This window comes from Cebus imitator, unplaced genomic scaffold (genome assembly GCF_001604975.1).
Source record: "Cebus imitator isolate Cc_AM_T3 unplaced genomic scaffold, Cebus_imitator-1.0 Scaffold313, whole genome shotgun sequence".
NCBI classification, from domain to species: domain Eukaryota; kingdom Metazoa; phylum Chordata; class Mammalia; order Primates; family Cebidae; genus Cebus; species Cebus imitator.
This window is the reverse complement of record NW_016107628.1, coordinates 1,457,185-1,474,576: the sequence shown is the minus strand read 5'-3', so window position 1 is coordinate 1,474,576 and position 17,392 is coordinate 1,457,185. Positions and strand designations below refer to the sequence as shown.

The 17,392-nt window shown below is 44.6% G+C and overlaps 1 protein-coding gene across 2 annotated transcripts in view; it reads left to right on the top strand.

The window, feature by feature from the left end:
- CADM3 (cell adhesion molecule 3) overlaps positions 1-17,392 on the top strand; it is a 32,281-nt gene that overhangs the window by 7,508 nt on the left and 7,381 nt on the right. The window contains exons 2-6 of one of the 2 annotated variants that reach the window (XM_017503675.2): positions 11,228-11,329; positions 13,391-13,531; positions 14,033-14,185; positions 14,870-15,007; positions 15,332-15,502. In XM_017503675.2, the coding sequence (XP_017359164.1) occupies positions 11,228-11,329; positions 13,391-13,531; positions 14,033-14,185; positions 14,870-15,007; positions 15,332-15,502 (705 nt within the window). The remainder of the gene's footprint in view (positions 1-11,227; positions 11,330-13,390; positions 13,532-14,032; positions 14,186-14,869; positions 15,008-15,331; positions 15,503-17,392) is intronic. The other variant, XM_017503676.2, reaches the window with a different exon arrangement.

Sequence of the window (17,392 nt, the reverse complement as noted above, 5' to 3'; positions counted from 1 at the left end):
CTGTTCTTCACATCACATTAGAACTACACAAGCTTCTCATCTCCTAAATACTGATTTTTCCATGTCAATTTATGGATAAAAGTTAATATAATCGTTAATTCTCATGAGTGACCTACAGCAGAGTATAGCTGGAGAGGCAGGCTTCCAGAATGAATTTCCAGGACTCCTCTTTCATTTCTTCATTTGAAACAAGGAGAAACTTCATTCCTCAAGGACAGGTAATGAGAGTGATTTATCTCTATGAGCGAGCCTTCAGCAAGAGAGAATTAGGGTTATAGGAACAGCTGGAGTGTCTCCCATCTACTCATCTTCCTAAGCCCCCTGTTCTCATGAAAAGCAGGTGAGTTTCAGAAAGGACTCAAATACAGAAATCTCAACATATTTTTCAGTACATATATCATCCTTTAATGTGAACTCTTACCTCTGGGATTCTTTAACCTTCTCTTCTCTATCTTTCTCTTGCAAGCCTCCAAGAGAACACTAAGAAAGCTAAATAACTTAAAGAACAAACTAAAATGCTGTCTTCCCTAAGGATTTATTTTCCCTTTTCCCAACTAGACTTACACTAATTGTGTATTGATTGCTAATTATAAGCACCTTTAGCTCATTTACTTGTAGTTCAGGGTCAAAAAGACCAGGTGCATCACCTTGCCCTAGGGAAAAAAAGAAAAAGAAATGAAGGCTGATGTCTCAGCCACTCATTTGTAGGCTAACCATTATTCATTTCTCCCCTTTCTTCATATACTTCAAAATATTGGCTGGGTAGGGTGAAGAGCTAGTACTTCTGACACCAGATTTTATTGGAAATATCCAGATTCTTGTTTCATATGTTTATTTTTACCCTTCTATGACCTGGCTCTTTGCTTCCAATTCTGATTTCAGTAAGTACATCAATGACAGGTAACTTGGAAGTTAGCATAGTGGTCAGTCAGTCTTTGAAGAGCCTGGAGCTGAGTTCTTGAGTTATTATTATAAAATGAGGAGCCAGTTTTACCATCTGCTCCTAATCATTTTTTTTTTTTGCCCAGAAAATGCAAAAATTACAGTGGAACAATTGCACTCACTAGTTCTTACTGTAGTTCTTAAAGATATTTCCAAATACATATTATATGTTTCTTCCCCTAATCTGTATCCTCTAATCTCACACAAATATAAAAATCACCACCACTAAGCCCCTGAGCCTCTCATATTTTCATTTATCCTCAACTGCCACTTAATGCCAACTTTTTTCTGGTTTCCAAGCCCTGGAGTCCAATGTCAGTGACAGATGGACTGAGCCTCAGCCCTGGAGAGGAGAGGATTCTGGCCCTCTCCTGGGGAGTTTGAGCAGAAGAGAGAGCCTGAATTCTGCTTTGGGGAGAATCTCTGAGTTTAAGCCATATGGTTTTCTGGAAGTAAGGGGTTCTGATTAATATGGGCATGTGAAAAGGGCTCTGTATCTGGGTCATAATAAAATCTGTGCGTCCATGTCAGACAAAAAAAAAAAAAACCCACAGAAATATGATTAGTGAGAATCATAGTGTGGTGTGTGTGTGTGTGTGTGTGTGTGTGTGTGTGTGTGTGTGTGTGTGTGTGTGTTGAGGGGCACATGCCAAAATATGCATGCATCTTAGGGAATAAAAATGCATGTTTGCCCATATCAAACAAGAGACACTCAACTGAGACTTAAGAGAGATAGAGTTCTTTATGTCAGAACAATATTATTTTCCATTTTGGGGTGTGAAATCTGTAGACTTGGGAGAATGTATCTGTTTCACGGAAGAGTTAAATTCTCAGGAAGGTACAAAGTGAGGCTAATGTGAACAATGTACACAATTTAAAAAATACAGATTTTTTTTTTAAGTGAGAAGAGTGTAGGGAGACTAAATAGCAGTTAGGATTGGGGGAATCAGTAAAACTAGAGTAGCGTGGGTGTGTAGAGCGGAACACATTTTTCTTCATGTAATGCTCCTAACCATTGCCCTGAGCCTGTCATCCACACCCCGACTCTGATCATCCAGTGAAGGGAGACAGTAAAAACAAGTCAGGAAAATCAGAATCAGCAGAGACGAATGCTTTCTTGCTTGACTTCTAACAAATTAAACTTTTCCATAGCATTGTTATCCCACCATACCAAGCCATCAGCCTGAAATATCTAAGGTGCAACATAAGGAGCATAGGAGAATAAGACAGAGTCCATTGAGAAAGGGAATTCATCCATGCCCTCAGACAGGTATTGGGGCACTGGGATAGGTACTGCAGAGTATGAGCAAGCTGTTGGAACCTGGGCTGAGATTTCTCATCTCCAGAGAATCTATTCTTTACTTCTCCCTGATTTTCTGGACTTTCTGGCCCATTCTCAGTCTCTATTTTCCCATACCCTTCCAATGAGCTAAACTGAATTCTGCGTTTGACTCTGATTTGTTTCCTTTCACAAGTACTTTCCTAAGATGGGGGGGGGGGCTTTCCCCCACTGTTCTATTACATATGTGTGAAAGCAGCAAGATACATTGAGGGTAAGGGTATAAAATTTCTCTACTTAGTTTAAGGGGACAACTAAGAGTTCAGTCTGGCATCCTGGCTGTATTGCATTAGAATGCAGATTTTAAGTCATACCTGTCGGTATGTCTAAAGCATTTGATCATAGCGAGAAGGGAATGAGGAGATGGAATAAACAGACACTCCTAAAATGGCTCAGGGCTATTTTCCTGTCTTCAGGATACTACACCAAAACAACTGAGGATAGTCAGTACCTTCACACAATCTGTGCCCTAGAGGTCCTCGCTGAGCCCTCCCCTGTGCTCAGTTTCACCTCAGCCCCTCACCCTCAGTGCAGAACACTAGATGCCCGTCTAGAGCACATAGCCCAGTCCCAGAAGGAAGCAGCTAAGTAAAGGAAGAGACTTTTGGGATCAAATCCCCTTCCTTTCTGTCTCTCGACTGCAATTCTCCTTGCTACAACTCAGTATTGGCTACAGAGGGGCTTGTTTTGGTTGGGGGCCAGCCCGGGGCTCTCTCCTGGTGCTAATGCACTGAGAACACTGACTCAATAGCAAATCAAAGCAACAGCTGTCCCCACCTCCTTCCCTGCCACCCACTTCCCAGTCTCTGCTCCTCAGAATCTTAACTAAGTCTCTGAGGGCCCCCCTCAGCCTACCACAAGCCCACTTCTGCCTCCAGATTTTTTCTCTCTGTAGCTCAAGAATAGGACATGTTCCTCTGCTTTTTTTTTTTCTCTTCTGTTCTGGCCCCTGTCTCCTGCTTCATAATCAGGTTAGCATTCCCTCAGCTCTTCACCATGCAGGTGCCAGCAAGCACATGCACACACACACACACACACACACACACAGTGCACACACACATGCAACCTGTCCTCACAGTCACCCTTTTTAGCTCCAAAGGGCATGGCAGTGACTTCTGCCTGATGGCCTCTTCTTCTGTGTGAACTGGAACCTGCCCGTAAAGCCCTGAACTGTATGAAGACACCATCTGCCCCATCTTCAGGACTCCCTTTTCATCATAACCCAACTTCTCCAACCTACTGGGCATTTAGTAGACTTACTTCTCATAAGGTCCGTGGTCCTGGAGTTCTGCAGTGCCATGTACAGGAGATGGGGCATAGGAAGGGTGGGTGCCAGTGGAAATAAAATCACACTCAGTGTCAACTTAACCACTGAATTAGTCAGTCCACAAGGACTGCTACAAAATGCCAATGAGTGCAGGTCCCACTCACTGCCTGTGTGACCATGCTCAAATTCCTAAACCTCTCTGAGCCTTGGTTCCTCATATTTGCAATAAGAGGATTAGACCAGATGATACTTTTTACCAACTATAAAAATCTATGCTTCTAAGAATCATAGAGGGGAGAATATTTTGGGCAGAATTAGGTGAAACAAAAAGAAAAAAGGAATTACTAAACTTGGGCAATAGAGAGTCAGGAAGGGCATTAGTTTTATCCTTCTATAAAATCAAAAAGATCTTAGAAATAACCACCTCTAGGCTGGCTGTGGTGGCTCACGCCTGTAATCCCAGCACTTTGGGAAGCTGAGGTGGGTGGATCATGAGGTTGGGAGTTTGAGACCACCCTGACCAACAAGGTGAAATCCCATCTCTACTAAAAGCACAAAAATTAGCTGGGTGTGTGCCTATAATCTCAGCTACTCAGGAGGCTGAAGAAGGAGGATCACTTGAAGTCAGGAGGCAGAGGTTGCAGTAAGCTGAGATTGTGCCACTGCACTCCAGCCTGGGAACAACAGAGCAATACTCCATCAAGAAAAAAAAGAAAAGAAAAGAAAAGAAATAACCACCTCTGACCATTAGGATTCAGTGGACAATGACCAGATATGCAAGTTGACTGCAAGGTTTTAGGAAATATGTAAAACATTTAAATTTTGTCTTAAGATATGGATATTAAAAAAATCTTTAGAATAATTGTTTTTAGTGAGAACCAAAGGTTCACTCTAAGATAAGCTTTTAATTTTAACCCTGCCTTAACACCCACCACAGGCAAGCTAGCTAACTATCCCAAAGACTCCCTCCTTCTTCAGCCTGGAAAAGCCTAGCCCCATACCATTCCAAAAGCGGAAAACAAAAGCCATTCATTTTTAACCTGCTTCGGATTGAACAAAAAGATGTCTGTAATAATAAACCTGTTTGAGCCCCGATTGGGTACAGGTTCCTTCTAAATCTAAATTTCCTGGGTAATTCAATAGTGCAGGACCCCTGAGTCTATAAATCCCTGATATCTGGGCCTAGGCTTTACCAAGCTGAGCAGCTAATCCACATGTTAGGGCTTCTTATAGTGAAGATTCTGTTTTCCATTCCTATTGACCATCTATTTTCACTCATATCCTGTATGCCTCCTAGGAGAGTAAAGCAAAGCTGGGACAGAGTAGTTTATCAAGAGGCTGCTTAATAAACAAGACTCTGGGAGGAAAAACCAGACAGCAACAGAAATAATAGAGGGAGGGAACAAGGAGGAGCAAGGTCTCAGTAGCCCAGCCAGAAAGAGGGTGGATGGGGCTGTGAGGTGGAGAGAAGGCTTAGATCAGGGAGACAGGCAGCTGAAGCATGACTGAGTTCTGAAGTTCCAAAGTGGATGTGAGCTAGAGCGCATTGGAGCTAAGGAAAGAAGATGCTTTAGGAGATCCTGCTGCCTATGAAGGGACAAGAGGCCTTTCCCTGAGGAGCAATGAAAAAGGGAAAGAAATAGTACCCGAAAAGAAAGAGAGTCCCAGATGACAGAATAACTCCCACTCCATATGGCCCAGCCTCTATTTGACTGCATTGTTATATCGTGGCCATTAGGAAATTAGGAATTTAAGGGGGGACATAGTTAGAAAGGAATGGAGGGCAGGAAGTAAGAGAATATTTCGACATTCAGGCAATCAAAGTCTTAGATTAAGAATTTACAAAGTGACTTCAGTAAATATGGCATCGCTGCTGGCTGCTCAAAAACAATAAAAGGAAATTAACTGTCCAGAGCCCCTTCTGACCAGGGTTTTCAGGGCCCCTTCTGACCAGGGTTTTCAGGGTCCCTTCTGACCAGGGTTTTCAGGGTCCCTTCTGACCAGGGTTTTCAGGGTCCCTTCTGACCAGGGTTTTCAGGGTCTCTTCTGACCAGGGTTTTCAGCGTCCCTTCTGACCAGGGTTTTCAGGGTCCCTTCTGACCAGGGTTTTGTGCACTACAGGCAAAGCAACTCCCCAAAATCTTGAAGTTTTCATCTCAATCAGAATTCAGATGGAACTGGTCTGATTTCTTTCAAATGCACAATCAAACACTCACTGTCAAAGAAAACTGTCACTCTGGGCATAAAGAAAAGCTCCAGAGGCTAAGTTTTAATCCTGATTTTGCCATGGCCAGTTTCTTGTGTGTGTGATCCAAACGAACATAGAATTCACTAAGAAGCTGGGGTCAGGGAAAAATGAGAATGACATAATCTGGACAAGGAGCAATGGATGTAGATAAACCATTCTAAAAGTGGGTCCCTTCAGTATTCTGGGCCACAGCCCCCAATATGTTTTTCCCTTGGAGATAACACTCCTCCACCCACCTGTCATGGTAGTCGTGAGGAATAACAAGTAGGCTGGGATGAACAGTATTTTTAACTCTGGAGTTAGAGAAATGCTGAGTCATCATCATCATCATCACCATCATCATCAACTCCTACTCAGGGAGCTGTTTTTTTCTACAGTCAGGGAAGTGGGACTCTGGACCCAGGCACTGGCAAGGCCATCAGCAGTTAGGCAGGAGAGCTCTGTCCTCTTGTTCCACATCTGACATGTGCACCTGTGACCCTGTTTTTGGCTGAAAGGCCTACAATATGCTGTAGGTCCCCAAAACAGACACGGTGTGGATGATATATAAACCAAGCAATCAGGGGTTATACTGGAAGACTTTCATAGACTTCCCACTAAAGTTACTTAAATTCAAGACAATACATATTTATTTATTTGAGTCACTCATTTATTTATTCAACAAATATTTATTGAGCACTTACTACGTGTGAGATCCTGTGCTATGAGTGAAAAACTCCATAACAGGTGCCAATGCTGCTTTAAAGAAGCACATTAGTAATTCTCCAATTCCCACCTCTGCCACTCTTAAAATGAACAATCAATCAGAAGAAAATTAGTGGGTGAAAGGGCCACTTTGTCCTTTGAAATGCTGGAAATCCTAAAGATACTAGAACCCATGAGCAAATAAACCAAGAATTAAGTAACCTCCAAAGCAATTCAGAACAAATAAGATAATTTTTTAGTTTTCAGCCTAGGTGCAAGAGTGCTATGAATACACAAGGAGATTTTTTTTTAACTAGATATGCTATTTGCTTGGTTCTCTGAAGAGTCCCACACGGTGAGTCACTTAAGAGTGCATGAAATAGTCCCAAAGGTATAGGTGCAGGCACATTAAGGCATCCAAGTAAAATTATAATTCAATGGGTATGAACCACAGGACCACCAATATCACAAGCGCCCATTTCCAATTTGCTATACTGTCATTTTCATCATACTGCAGGTGAATTTTGTAAATATTCTTTAGGTGAGCCACCCCTGGCCAGCAATGCAACAAGGAATCTCTCCCACATTACGCTCTATGCCACCACCACACACACAAGGTAACATGCTTCTACAGAGTGGGGCAGTGCAGTAAATATGTGCAGAAGGCCTGGGCTTTGTGGTCTGAGAGGTCTAAGTTTAAAGTCCATCCTATCCCAGTACTTATTAGATACATCATATGAATAAGTTTCTTTACTCGGTTTTAACATGTGTGTCATAATACCTATATATTAAAAGGTTGTTATGGAATAATGAATATATAGCACCTAATTTGGATCCTGATATATAGAAACTGTTGATAAATACCAATTTCTTCTGTCTTATAGTTTTCTGATTAGCCTACCATCTCCCTTGGCCTGTTTCTTTCTATCCTGTTTGGTTTGCTATTTCCTCTCTACTGACAGATTTTGAACCTAACTCTCACAATAGAAGATGCTCAGTACCTGATTCATTTAATAAAGAAATATTTATTAAAGCACCTCCTATATGCAATATGCTACATTAGGGCCAATACTGGACACAAAATTTATCAGGCCCTACCTATGGAATCTTTATAATTTGGGAGGAAAGTCAAACTTGCAGTACAAAGCAGAAAGAAATGCCTAATTTAAGAAAAAGCAGATAAAGTGTGTAACTAAGAGAAATGGGGAATTATTTCCATCTGGGACAATCAGGGAAGACTTCTGATCAAGAAAATGCCACAAAATGTATAGTTTATGCATAGATAAGGTTTAGACATGTGAAGATGGGTGAAGGGTATTATCAGCAAAGTTACTGTAGGAAAAGGAATGGATGCAGGAAAACAAAGCATTCATAGAATTCCAAATGGCTTCGCTTGCCTGGAATGCAGGGTGAGTGAAATAGCGAAAAGACAAAACTGAAAGGAAGGTTGGCATCAGACTATACAGGACCTTGAAAGCCAGGCTGACAACTCTGGGTAATATCTGCAGACAGTGGAGAGTCAGTGATGGTTTCTAAGCAGGGAAACAATCTGACCAACACGACCGAAGCTCTCTTCGTTTGTTCTTCTACCTGAGCAGCCTGAGCCTTCTCTCACTAAAGGTTGTATGGTCTCAACGACAGAAGCTCCTTCCAAGCTCCTACTTCCACTTCAAATTCCATACCACCCATTCAGAGTACTCCTAAGTTTTCCTTTTCAGTCTGAATTCATTGAGGGAATTCATGCTGATGTCATAAATGACTGACACAATCTGAATCCAAAGAAGGTACAAGTCTTTCACAACCCAGGTTATAATTTCTGCTACATATCCATGTTTCTGTCGATAGCATTATAAACAATCATTCACTCTCTGGGGAGTGGCCATTCGGAATTTATCATACAGGCTTACAATTTTATAAAAATGACGAGATAACTTTCAAGCGTATTAAGAGACAGTTCTCAAGAGAAGACATGAGATTATAAGTGCATTTCAAAATTAGAGGGAAAAATGTCACCTGTGGGGGAAGAAAAACGAAACAGCCAGCTCTTGCACAGTTTAAGACACCACAAATGAGAGTGAGTTCTCTGTAAACCTATAGAGGCAATATATCATGCATATCCCCAGTAGGCCATTTATTGGAGATTATTTGGTTATCAGTCCTCTCACTGAACAATCCAGTTTGGTTTGAATGATCTACATCACTTATTCATCCTATGCAGAAAGAAGATGCCTGTGAAATGCAGGAGGAGGGGAGGGATGAAAGAAATATGAGCAAAGAGAAAAGCAACTAAGGAGGATGCAGAAAAAAGCACAGATGAAAGAAGCAGCAGGAGAGTGAAGACTAAGCCCATGCTGTTGGACAGAATACATGCTCTGCCTGATTAACAATATACATAGCACAGTGCCAAGTGTGGCTGAATGAATTACCAGAGCCAATTAAATGTACTGAGAGCCCACTATGGGATAAGTGCTAAAGATACAACGATGAATAACTTAAGGCTCCTGCTCTTAACCAGCTCAAAGTTTAGATGAGGAGACTGATAACTAAACAAGTAAATCACACTGGAATGCCACAAGAAATATAAAATGTTGAAAAAGCCCCCAAAGCATCATCAGAGACAAAAAGGATTCTTGAGAGGTATACTATTTGTGTGCCTTTAGGTAAATAATTGAACCTCGTTGTAAAAAGCAATTCTATCTGGCTGCTTGTCTCTTGAGTTTGTTTTGAGATTAAATGAATTCGCGGTTGAAAATCCACTCTGTAAACGGAAAGTCCTATACCATGGTATGAGACGGCTATTTCCTCCATTCATTTGGGCAAAGGCCTGTTTAGCACTCACGGTGCACTGGATACCAACACAGAGGGGCTGAATGTCGGACTCCTCTCTGCCTTCTCCCTCTCCCTCTGCCGTCCCACACCTGGGCACAACCAATTTGGTTCCCTACTGTGTGTTGACGTTGACACAGTGCACCCAAGAACACATAATGGGAAAAACAATGTGAGCACTCACCACCTTCAGGTTGCCTCCATCCTCCACGTGCACGGAAGGTAGCAGGGTGAGTGTGGGGGGCACTCAGGGAGAGCCCCTGCTGGATGTGACAGCACTGGCCCCTCTCCCCAGCCCCCTTTCCTTCTCTCATTCTCATCCTGCTTGCCTCGCTGTTATCAACGCTTCCCTTTCCCGCCTTTCTTGCCTACTTCTCTCCACTAGTTACTGTTTTTCTCTGTTTTCTCTGCTTTACTCCCTCTCAGCATTTGGGCATTAGCGCTTCTCCCATTTAAGAACAGAGTAATTACTAAAATCTCCTGGAAGCTGCCTGAGAGGAGCAGCGAAGAGGGGAGGTGCTTGCATGGAGGCCAGGGAACCTCTGTGCTAGGACTCTCTAAGGCTTCCCGCTTCCTGCCTGACTCCCTCCCCACGCCGGCCTCCCGCTCTCCCCCTTCCCTCTCCACCCCTCTTTCTCCTGTACCCCTCGACTTCCCCCTTCCCTCTCCTCTCGTCCCTCGCCCCTTTCCCTTGGCTTCTGATGAGGCAATTCTCTCCCTAGTCCTGTCCTTCTCTTCCTCAGGGACCCCAAGCCCGCGTCCCACCTCTTTCCTTTTTAATCTCGACCTCCCGGCCCCCGCGCGCCCTCTCTTGGTCCTGGCGCCCCCCTTCTCCCCTCTCGTCTTCCACCAGCCTCTCCTCAGCGGGCTCTCGCGCGCTGGGACGAGCGGCGAAGTTCTCCCGCGACTCCTGGGCCCGGACGCCCAGCAGCCCCGGGCTCTGCTCCGCAGCGGATGAGCTCACCGAACTTTGCGCACTTGATTGGCTGCACCCGGGCCCTGCGGCGGGAGACCCTGAATTGATTCACGAGGCGGGGTTCTTTGTCCCTCCGCCTCTTCAGGTTGGGTTGGGGGCAAGGCCCGTGGGACGGGGTTACCCTGCAGGAAGAGAGGCGAGGCGGTGACTCAGGCCCTGGAAAAGGGGTTTGTGGTTCCAGAGGAAGGAGCAGGCTCTGTCATTAAGTTAAAAGATAATTTAAGTATCCCATAGAAGGTAGCAATCTGGGAAGACGTGGTACTACTTTCAGTCTTAACCACCACGTGTTTCTTCAATGGTGGGAGTCTCCCAGGGAAACAAATAGAGCTTTGCATTTAAAATCAGGCATTTAATTTCTAGTCTTCGTCTCCTATTCGTATGACCTTGGGCGAGTCATTTCATTCTATTTCCAATCTGCAAAATAGGAATGACAATGTCCTCGTACTTATTTTACAGGTTTATTAAGAGGATTACTTGTGAAAGTATTTTCTAATTATCAAATGTGTAGTAATTTTAGTGACTCATACGGCGGAGCAGAAACAATTCTGGATAAGGAATGAGAAATCTTAGGTGGTCTTTCATTTTTCAGTGGTGACCTTCACCAAGTCACTTTTAACCTTTAAGGGTTTCATTGGCCTCATCTGCGAAGTGGGAGAACTGGACTGAATGAACTCTTAAGATTCCTTTGGCTCTAACATTCTATGATTGACTGATAAAAGTTAGCATCCTCCTTTAATTCACCCCTTCAGAGAAAAAGGCACTTCCTTTCTCAGGACTCTAGTTAATTTCTCCCCTTGGGGAGAAACCTACCTTCTCTTAGGTATCCTTGTGAACCTACTTTTCCTAGGGACCTAGCCTTTCCCACATGCCCAGCAGTGAAAGTCGAGCCCCACACTGTAGCAGGATACATGTAGGGCTCATGCTTGATGGAGGTTCTCTCCCCAGGCTACTGGCAGGAGCAGGATTTGGAGCTGGCAACTCTGGCTCCACTCGACGAGGCCATCAGCTCCACAGTCTGGAGCAGCCCTGACATGCTGGCCAGTCAAGGTGAGAATCCAGGCCCCCTCATCTCAATGTCCCTCAGTTCCCTCAGTCATCCTCACATCCTCTCCCACTCATGTTGCCTCCACCACATGTTCTCACTCCTGTCATTACCACACAGCACTGTCTCCCTTCCATCTGACATTTTAGTTCTTAGTCTGCACCACCAAATTCTGTTGCACCTACTCCTTCTTCCCTTACTCCAATACAGAGACCTCTGTACACCCTACACTTCTTTTTCAAAATAAAACGATTCCAGGGGAATATATTATTCAGAATAAAGAGGTCCTGGAAAGACACAATCACAGCGGAATTCTTCAAAGGGAACCAGGGACAAAGGGATGACTGGTCAAAAATTGGCACGCGGCTATGGTAAATGAAGGGTTTCTCAAATCATTTGTTGAGAGGTTTTAGGAATGTATCACTTTCAACTTTACCCCAGCCAGCTCAGCCCCTTGTACACTAACCTCAAAATCATAGTTTTAATGCCCGGTTTAGATGATGACTTGAGAAGCGTTTCAGTGAAAAGGGCACCGCATTGACAGACACAGGAACAGAGTTCTAGTTCTAACTCAAATTAGTACAATGAGCCTAGGCAATCATTGCATCTCCATTGCCTCATTGCCTACATTTGTAAAATGGGGGATTCCACGATCCTAAAGATCTCACTCGGTTCTACTAATTTTTACAATTCTTAATGCTGATACTAACCACCAGGCTTGTGCTCCAATTTGGGAACAGTCACCCTGAACAGTCGATGCTATCAGTCCATGGCATCAACTCCAGCACAAACATCTTCATTCTCGGGGCCTCTGCTCTGCTGGGAGCACCCACTGAGTATTTCCTGGAAATGGAATTCCAGAAACCAAGAAAAGAATAAGCAGTCAGGGGTAAGGTGGGTGCCAAAAGGAGCATGGAATTGTTTTTAAATTCTCTATAGGGGAATATAGGAAGTAAGTTTCTCGGTTTCCTATTCAGACATAAGCAATGTTGGTGAAACAATTTAGTATCAAGGAACAGATTTTTTGGTGGATGTTTTAGAATCAGAGCTGGAAGACGTTGTCTGTTTTAGATTTTTTCTGTGGAGGTCAGTGCTACTGAGTCACGGAAAATCAGTTCTGCAGATGAGGGAATCAGTACTGGAAGTCAGAATCCATGCTGTGGGGAACACGGAACCACAGGAAGCAAGTGTCCTGGTGCCAGAAGGGCTCCCAGGTAGGCCTGGCCAGAAGGCACAGTGGAGATTCAAATGGGTCATCCATAAGATACCTTTCTAGTCCTTTTTGTATTGTTTTATTTAACTTCACTAAGGAGAGAAGGATTAGAAAGCATGTTTTCATCACATTGAAGAGAAAGCCTTAATCCTTCCCTCTTTAAAATGATATCAGGATGGTGATTTGGGTTGCGTGTTGCAAGGCGGGTAACACTAATACCATGGGGAACATGCTAAGGGCCTTGATTGAGGGGAAGTTATTGTCAGAAGAATTGAAAAGTGTGTAAAAATGTTTCGCTTTAAAAATATTTTGTTTGTTTGTTTTGCAGTTTTCTGCCAGCCACATCTTGTGTCAAGGAATGTGCAAGCCAAGAGCTGGTTTAGCCTTTTCTCCATTTTAGTTTTAGGATTATTAGTCACAGCTGCTTCTCCTGTTCTTGTTCTTAGACGTAGGTGGTGGCAGGAAGGCAAAACGTAGAACGACAGATACGTATGTGTGTTTCCAAAGGTGAATGGTAGAACCATAGCGAAAAGACATATGCGGAGTGGTATGTGTAGATTTGGGGTGCCTTTACTCCTCTAAATGTTCGTGGCCCTGTCAGTTTCATTCAGGAAACATTTAACAAGTGACTATTTGCTTTTCTGTGTATTCGAAGTAAGAAAAGCTGAGGTCTTTCCCCCCACCGCCGCCACCACCACCTCTTTTCCTTCCCCCATGAAACCTTAAGGGTACACCAAGACCTTGTTTATACCAGGGCCTTGGAAGGTCTGAGTTAGATGAGGTGTACTTTGGCTCAGAAATGGGAGGAGGGGCTAGGGGTCCTCAGGAAACTAACCCTCTTCTACTCCTGCAGACAGCCAGCCCTGGACATCTGATGAAACAGTGGTGGCTGGTGGCACCGTGGTGCTCAAGTGCCAAGTGAAAGATCATGAGGACTCATCCCTGCAATGGTCTAACCCTGCTCAGCAGACCCTCTACTTTGGGGAGAAGAGAGGTAGTATCTCACGAGTTACCTTTCTCCATGAAAACCATGGGCTAGAGAAGGGGACTGCAGACACCAAGGGGAACTGTTCCTGTAGTCCAGAGGCTGACAAACGTGGTAGTATGCTGTTTCAGGATATAACAAGCCATCAGCTCCCCAACTGGTTCCAGTATTATAGCTCTGGTTTAGAGCATGCATAGTCTTCCAGGATTCTGGAGTGACTTCACTGACAGTGACTTTTCTGACAGAAAGCAGAAGTCAATGTTGCCCCAGGTATCTTACGTGGAAGCTTACAAGAGCCAAACTACTTTCTGAGTATCTCTTAGGCTACTATGTCCAATGACCCAGAAAAGTGACTGAATGACTTAAAGACTTCTTAAGCTCAGGAGCAGTTATTTTTTTCCCTCACCCACCATACTAGACCCCTTCCCCAAAGAAGCTGGCCTGGGATTGGAAAATAAACACGAGAGGTGCCAGTAAAATCCTAGCTTTCCATTCTCCTGATTTCCCCAGCGCTTCGAGATAATCGAATTCAGCTGGTTACCTCGACTCCCCACGAGCTCAGCATCAGCATCAGCAACGTGGCCCTGGCAGATGAGGGCGAGTACACCTGCTCGATCTTCACGATGCCCGTGCGAACTGCCAAGTCCCTCGTCACAGTCCTAGGTGAGACTCCCAAACCCCAGTGTCTCTACAGCATGCTTCCTTGCAAACACACCTCCCTTCATGGGTCCCTGAAGCAGCCTGGTGCCAGGCAAGTCTCCAAGCACTTTAGGAAAGTTCAGCCTGTGTTCCCCCGGCAATGGGATAAAATGTAAAAAGAAACAGGTTTTAATCCTTTGTGCTCTACTTACTGTTTGATCTAGGACAAACTTCTTACTCTCTTTGAGCCTGAATTTCCTCGTATAACAGAGATGATCATGCCCCTTCTACCTACCTCCCAAGATGGTGTGAGGAAAACAAGACGTGCACGTGTTGTAATTTCCAAAATAAGTAACCCAGTTGCTTACGTGCTCTCATCTTCATCGTATATTTCATTCTATAGTTCACCTTTCTTCTTTGCCTCACTGAGACTCACACTATCTCTGCGGCCACCAGTTTTGGTGTAAGTGGTGTGTCGTGTGTCATGTCTGTGCTGCGGCGTATCTTCTCACTACCGTGTTGCCTCCCCAAGTCTTCCCTCTGGTCCTCAGAGAGGAGAACAGAGAAGGATGGTTTCTCTAGTCTTCTAACCCACGAGAAATTATAGTAGAACCTAGGTACTCAGAGAAGCCATCTCCACAGGGAGAGCAGAAGTGTGACCCTATGGTGCCTCTCCTTCCTATCCTGGCCATCCCCTATCCATGGCAGGAATTCCACAGAAGCCCATCATCACCGGTTATAAATCTTCATTACGGGAAAAGGACACAGCCACCCTAAACTGTCAGTCTTCTGGGAGCAAACCTGCAGCCCGGCTCACCTGGAGAAAGGGTGACCAAGAACTCCACGGTGAGTACCTCCTGCCTTGGGTTACAGGAGAAAGTGGTTCTGGAAAGAGAGAGAAAAGGGCCTGTCTATGAATGTACACAGGAGGCATGGCATGGAAGAAGAAAAGGGGAATGACAGATACTTTGTGTGCACTTATGTGCCTATGTGTGTGTTGGGGCCTACATTCTCCCTGTGAGTACATATCCGTGCCACAGCCTAAGTTTATCTAGGTTGAGACTCCCCACGTATACATCTACAATAAGGCCCACGTGATATCTGTATGTGAGGTTTACTCCGTGTCTCTCTCTGTGTGTTTGTGTGTGTGCCACTGTTTCCGCACTCTAGGGGAACCAACTCGCATACAGGAAGACCCCAATGGTAAAACCTTCACCGTGAGCAGCTCGGTGACATTTCAGGTTACCCGGGAGGATGACGGGGCGAACATCGTGTGCTCTGTGAACCATGAATCTCTAAAGGGAGCTGACAGATCCACCGCTCAACGCATTGAAGTTTTATGTATGTCATGGGCTTGGGGATGAAGAAGGATGAGGTATGAGATGAGGACCAAGGAAAAAGAAAGTGAAGGTGACTGTGCATGAAACAACATGCAGAGTTAAGTAAATAGGAAGCAATGAAACAAGGACTGCCGAGATTAGGCCAGGGATTGGAAAACTCTTTACAGAGGGCCCAGTCATGAATATTTTAGGCTCTGAGAACTATACAGTCTCTGTGTCAACTACTTAATTCTGCTGTTGTGGTAGGGACGAAGTCATAGACAATATGTAAACAAATGAGCTGGGCTATGTTCCCATAAAACTTTATTCACAAAAGCATGCAGGTGGCAGGATTTGGTCCAGAGGGAAAGTTTACCAACCCCTGGGCTGGGCCAGGGTCATGCAGCCAGACTGCAAACTGTAGTGGTAACCGTAGTAACTCAGGATTCCCAGGAAGTAGTTTCTAGTCTGCACTCCATCACTTACTAGCTGTATTATATTACGAACGTTAATTTACCCTCTGAGCTTGATTTTTTTATACGCTAAGCGAAAGAGATGAGCCTGAGGGTCATTACAGGTTTATCTCAGTTTAGCATTCTGTGATTTCAAGAAGACGTGGGCGGTGGGAAAGCACAGTTTCCCTGGCATCATTACCCCCAGACATTTTCTTTACTGACCACCCTTCTACTTGCCCCAGCTCCATGTATTTTCCTGGGATTCTGACCTGAAGTGGCCACTGTCACTTTCACTATGCCTAGCCCTTCCAAGGACATTCACACACTCTCTGGAATTTACCTTTAGTATGGATAGCACACTTCTGAGGACGTTTGGAAATAGGAATTTCTCACCTGAGGAAACTGGAAATTGGTAAAGAATGGCCCTTCTGAGTGGAGGAACCAAAGGGAAAAGAGTCAGCTGAAGTCCAGCCGGAGGAGGTCGAGTTAGGAGATGGTGCACTTCCTGTCCTAACTTACCTAAAAGTTGGGCGGTTTTCAGAATAACCAAAGCCCTTAATCCTCTTCCTGTGGAATAGACCCGGGCCCAATTATTTTCCTGGTTTCATTGCTATTTGATCCTCTCCTAGACCCATTACTCAAACTTTAACACGAGGTCGGGTTAGGGCGGCATCGCTATTCATGTAGCAGACTCCACCTGTGGGCAGCCAGTCCGGACAAACATTTCATCTTTCTGTGGTTCCTGCTCACTTCACTGAGTTATCATGAGGATAAACAAAACAATGCCTATGAAAGAACTTTGTAAATGTCAAAGTTCTATATTGCTATAAGGTGCTTCTCTAATTATTAGTTCCGAGTGTGAGGCCTTGGCCTAGAACTTCCCCCACCTGCTCCTTGGTCCCTGGCCAGAGCTAAAGCCTCGGTCCCCTGCCTGAACCCCAAAGACTCCTCTGTTAGATACCAGACCATCTGGCAGTTACTCACCAGGGACCCTTTTGGCCCAACTGTGATCAGCGGTCAGTCAACAAATGCTATACTCCAGGCAGTGTGCTAGAGATTTCTATGGCTGTGGTGTCCCAGGACACCCATTCTTTCACCTGGCCTGATTCTCCTCATCCCATTTGATTTGGCTGAAACACGTTCATTAACTGGTTGTTAAGGTTGGCTGTATCCTTAGGGGAAGCTCAGCCTCTTTATCTGTTGTTCTCGACCAGCATCTGGTTGTATTGTTCTGAGAGGCCATCTGGACCTAGCCTCCTAAGCAGCCCTTTGGCGTCCACGGCAGATGCCATTCTTCCTTCACAGAGCCCTTCTATATTGTGTCAGTGCCTTTTTGCAGCCAAAATATGACCCCGATCTCTCGCCGTTTCAAAGCTCTCACTTCGTACTTGGACTGACAATTCAAAATGATGTTTTGTGTTCAAGCATTGCTTCCAGTTCTAAGCTCCCTTGCAGAG